At 46.3% G+C, this 5,241-nt stretch overlaps 1 protein-coding gene across 1 annotated transcript; it reads left to right on the plus strand.

Annotated features, from left to right (window-relative positions):
* The first annotated feature begins 1,034 nt into the window (after positions 1 to 1,034).
* LOC122002503 lies at positions 1,035 to 4,661 on the plus strand. Its single transcript, XM_042557702.1, has one exon. The coding sequence runs from the start codon at positions 1,035 to 1,037 to the stop codon at positions 4,659 to 4,661; it is 3,627 nt and encodes a 1,208-aa protein (XP_042413636.1).
* Positions 4,662 to 5,241: the final 580 nt, after the last annotated feature.

Raw genomic sequence — 5,241 nt, forward strand, 5'->3', positions numbered from 1 at the left:
TTATGCTGTTGTTGTTTATTTATGCTGTTATGCTTACATATATTAAGATTTATACCTATGATATGTGTTTAGACACTGACTTACTTACTGTAGACATGTATATACCTCACATGATACCATGTAATTATGAGCAGTACTGTAGCAGTTTATGTTATCTCAGACCTTACACTGTTAGCCTAGGATATGGTTTCAGGTATGGATATATACTTTGTTTACCCAGTAGTATCTGCTATTTATCTTCTCGAGACTGTATCCTTTTGTATTCCTGTTCTTTATGATACTCATGCACTGTCTATTCTTACCCGCTGAGTCTTTATACTCACCACCCGTTTTGGTAATTTCACCAGATAGTCGATAGATGATATAGTACACCGGAGGAGGTTCCCGACTGGCGGTCCCACGTCGCTTTCGAGGACAGTTTTATGATTTTGGTTTCCATTTTATTGTGAGTTAAACCTTTGGATTTAGCATTGTAATAATTGTATTGTGGACTTGTTATTTTGTATTTGGTTGTTTTGTCGAGGAGTCAAGTCGGGCCGGCCCGCGGTGAGTTTTTGATACTTTATACTTGCGATTCTTGCTTTCCGCTGTGTTTGATTCTACAGCTGTGTGGGCTACATATTATCTGCGTGGTTGTGATTTAATTTGCATATGTATTATCTGTTAGTGATGTATACCAGTTTCATTTGTCACTGCTACAGGGGAGGTGCTGTCCGATTTTAGTCGGACAACCTTACTCTCGGGGCGTGACAATTTATTGGTATCAGAGCTACAGGTTTACAATGCCCAATTCGTATGTTTTGGATTTTTCCGTGATTTTATTCCTCGAAGTGACTTTTTGGGATTTGGGACCCGGCGGCAGCGGAACACCTCCAAGTTATAGGCTGTAAGTTTTATAAGTATGAACTTATATTGTTTGTAGTACTTATTAGTGGTTTACACCAGGTATGAGACGTGGTCGAGCGGTAGCCGGTTCTCGTCGTGGTCCGGGACGACCACGGAAACAACCCATTGGGGCTGAGGAACCAGAACCAATGACTCAGGAGGCAGATTCTTCTAGGGATCCAACTGATGTTGAGACGGTTAGTCGAGGACAGACCCATCAGACTCCTAGAGATCAGGGACGTCGGCCTCAGGAGATCCCTTCAGTCATACCATCTGGTAGAAATTGGGAATTTCAGCCTCAGGGGATTCCCTCCGGGATACCATCAGCATTTCCTACTCCTGCTACTACTGATTGGATGAGGGACAGAGCTCGGATATCGTTGCTGGCGAGGTCCGTCAAGGACAGATTTACCTTATATTTGGGCGGAGCAGATCCTTGGGCTACCCGAAGTTGGTTGAAGAATTTAGAGAGCACCTTTGGGTACCTGAGTTGCACGGACGAGGAGAAAGTGGAACTGGCAGCGTATCATCTCCGGGATCAGGCAGTCACATGGTGGGACATGCAGAAGACGATCTTTGGAGAGCAGCGCATCACATGGACGATGTTTCGAGATGCGTTTGAGCGGCAATATTTCCCAGCGACCTTCTGTCTAGCTCGACCCCAGGAATTTTTGAATCTCAAGCAAGGCGACCGGTCAGTGATGGAGTACAATGCTGAATTCTGTAGGTTGGCAGAATTTTGTCCTCACTTAGTGGCACAAGATTATGATCGTATGCAGCAGTTCACTCAGGGTCTTGCAGCATACATTCGGATCCGGATGTTAGGATTTCCAGGTGGTTCCTATCGGGAGGTTCTAGATCGAGCACTATTCATAGAGATGACTCAGCAGCAGGTAAATCAGGAGAAAGGACATGAAAAGCAGTCGTCGCAAAAGAGAGGGAATAAAGGTCAGAATTCTCGGGCTCCTTCGGGAGGATCTTCTCGGCCTCAGAAGACTGGGCGAACATCGGATGGAGGTTCTCGTCCCCCTCATCACGATCAGAAGAACTTTGGTGGGACCAGGTGTTTTCAGTGTGGGTCCAAGAGTCACACCAGGAACAGCTGTCCGTTGGATCATGCTATATGTTTCTACTGTAAACTTCCGGGGCATGAGAGTCGGGATTGTACTCTGAAAGCACAGTTGGAGGCTCCTAAAGTTACATCTCAGGGGGAATCATCCTCTCAGTCACGTTCACAGAGGAGATCGCAGAAGACTCATAATGCCCCACGTCAGCAACGCCCACAGCCTTCTCAGGGACAGATATATCATGTGCAGGGTCAGGAACCAGTGACTACACAGTATTCTGCCGCAGTGTCTTCTCATCAGGCATTTCCAGCACAGCAGGATTTTCATCCACATCAGCCTTACTCAGCATATCAGCAGCAGCCTCAGTCTCAGTATCAGCAGCCGGTTCCTGCACCTACGATGCCAGCGCAGACCACTTCAGGGATACCACAGCCGAGCTCAGAGGTGGGTCGTGTTTATGCTGTTACACGGGAGGAGGCACAGCGAGCTGAGGGATCGGTTTTCCGAGGTACTATTTTAGTTTATACATTTACTGCAGATTTATTGATAGATACTGGTAGTTTCCATTCATTCATATCTCGAGTATTTCTGGGTAAAATCGGGAGATTGCCTAGTCGTCGGACACACGGGCTGACAGTATCTCTACCATCTGGCGAGGTACTAAGTATTAGTCTGGAAGTCGAAGGATGTCCTTTAGACTTCAACGGTCAGACTATTATGGTGGATCTGCAGGTGTTGGAGATGGTGGAATTTGACATTATATTGGGCATGGATTGGCTGGCCATGAACCATGCCACAGTTGACTGCAGAGCGAGAGTAGTCACATTCCGACCTCCCGGTCTACCATCGTGGACATTCATCGGAACCGGCGGTGATGGGATATCAGTTATATCAGCAATGCAAGCGAGGAGATTACTGTCGCAGGGTTGTCGGGGATATTTGCTGTCCATGGTTAAAGCTGATACGGATGCATTACCACGACTCTCGGATGTCCCTATTGTTCGAGAATTTTTAGATGTATTCCCTGACGAACTCCCCGGGTTGCCTCCTAAAAGGCAAGTCGAGTTTACGATTGAGTTGGTTCCGGGAACCGCACCGGTATCCAAAGCCCCCTATTGCATGGCACCAAAGGAGTTAGAGGAGCTGAAGGTTCAGTTGCAGGAGCTGTTGGACAGAGGATTTATCTGTCCCAGTGTTTCTCCGTGGGGAGCACCAGTATTATTCGTTAAGAAGAAAGACGGATCACTGAGATTATGTATTGATTACCGACAACTGAATGCGGTCACTGTCAAGAACAAATATCCATTGCCACGTATAGAGGATTTATTTGATCAGCTGAAGGATACCTGTGTATATTCAAAAATTGATTTGCGCTCAGGCTATCATCAGCTCAGGGTTGGAGATGCAGATATTCCGAAGATAGCATTTCGCACTCGTTATGGTCATTACGAGTTCTTAGTAATGCCGTTTGGGCTTACCAATGCCCCAGCAGTGTTCATGGATCTGATGAACAGAGTATTCCTCGAGTACTTGGATCAGTTTGTTATTGTGTTTATCGACGATATTCTGATATATTCCCGATTTGAGGAGGAACACAGGCGACATCTTCGCATAGTTTTGGAGACGCTACGGCGAGAACACCTCTATGCGAAGTTTAGTAAATGCGCCTTTTGGCTACCTTCGGTGGGTTTCCTTGGACACGTTGTCTCCAGCAGAGGTATATCTGTAGATCCACAGAAGATTGAGGCCATCACTAGTTGGGAGCAGCCGAAGACAGTACAGGAGATTCGTAGCTTCTTGGGATTAGCTGGGTATTATCGGAGATTTGTTGAGGGCTTTTCCAGCATAGCTTTGCCATTGACACGATTGACCCGGAAGGGAGAGAAGTTTAGCTGGACAGAATCTTGTGAGCAGAGCTTCCAGGAGCTCAAGCGGAGGCTTGTTACTGCACCAATGTTAGTACTTCCCTCTGGCATGGATGGATTTGTACTTTTCATGGATGCATCATATCAGGGATTGGGTGCTGTACTTATGCAGCGCGATCGTGTGGTGTCATATGTCTCACGTCAGCTGAAAGATCATGAGAGGAATTATCCAGTTCATGATTTGGAGTTGGCAGCTATCATCTTCGCACTGAAGATTTGGCGACATCATTTATATGGGATCACCTTTGAGATTTATACAGATCATAAAAGTCTCAAATATTTGTCTACCCAGAAGGAACTGAATTTGCAACAAAGAATATGGATGGAATTCTTGAAAGACTATGACTGCACAATTAACTATCACTCGGGGAAAGCCAACGTGGTGGCTGATGCTTTGAGCAGGAAATCCCGTGGAGTTTTGGCATGCCATCGGGTGATGGTTACAAAGTTGATACAGAGCTTCTCTGAGTTGGGGTTGATGGAGCAAGCACAGACAGAGCGAGGCTTGCTAGTCACCATGGTTGCTCAATCACCTATAGTGGAGCGTATAAAAGAGGCTCAGGCTACGGATCAGCATCTGCAGTTTTTACGTAGCAGAGTTACCTCGGGACAGCAGACAGAGTTTACCTGTGATGATAGTGGAATTCTGTATTTCCGCGGCAGATTATGTGTCCCTGAGTCACATCCTGTTCAGGAGGACTTACTACGGGAAGCATATCGATCTAGATTTGCGATTCATCCAGGAGGTACTCGCATGTACAGGGATTTGAAACGATCTTACTAGTGTAATGGTATGAAGAAGGATATTGCGGCATTTGTGGCGCAGTGTTTAGTTTGTCAGCAGATTAAGGCAGAGCATCAGAGACCAGCTGGGTTACTGCAGAAGATAGAAATACCGGAATGGAAATGGGAGCATATCACGATGGACTTTGTGGTAGGACTACCCCGGACCCGGAAGGGTCATGATGCGATTTGGGTAATCGTTGATCGGTTAACCAAATCTGCACACTTCTTACCGATCCGTCGGACGGATTCGTTGGATCGATTGGCAGAGTTATACTGTAGAGAGATCACCAGATTGCATGGTATACCTCTGAGTATTATATCAGATAGAGATCCACGATTTACCTCTCGATTTTGGCGGAGTCTCCAGCAGGCCATGGGTACGGAACTTCGTTTTAGTACTGCATTTCACCCTCAGACGGATGGGCAGTCGGAGCGGACTATCCAGACATTGGAGGATCTATTGAGATCTTGTGTTATGGACTTCGGTGGTAGCTGGGAGGATCATTTGCAATTAGTGGAGTTTGCATACAATAACAGTTATCACTCAGCGATTCAGATGGCACCATTCGAGGCATTAT

This window comes from Zingiber officinale, chromosome 1A (genome assembly GCF_018446385.1).
Source record: "Zingiber officinale cultivar Zhangliang chromosome 1A, Zo_v1.1, whole genome shotgun sequence".
NCBI lineage: Eukaryota > Viridiplantae > Streptophyta > Magnoliopsida > Zingiberales > Zingiberaceae > Zingiber > Zingiber officinale.

Bases quoted from the DNA above. Each gene is read 5' to 3' on its own strand.
- LOC122002503 (XM_042557702.1), top strand. From the start codon at position 1,035: ATGACTCAGGAGGCAGATTCTTCTAGGGATCCAACTGATGTTGAGACG.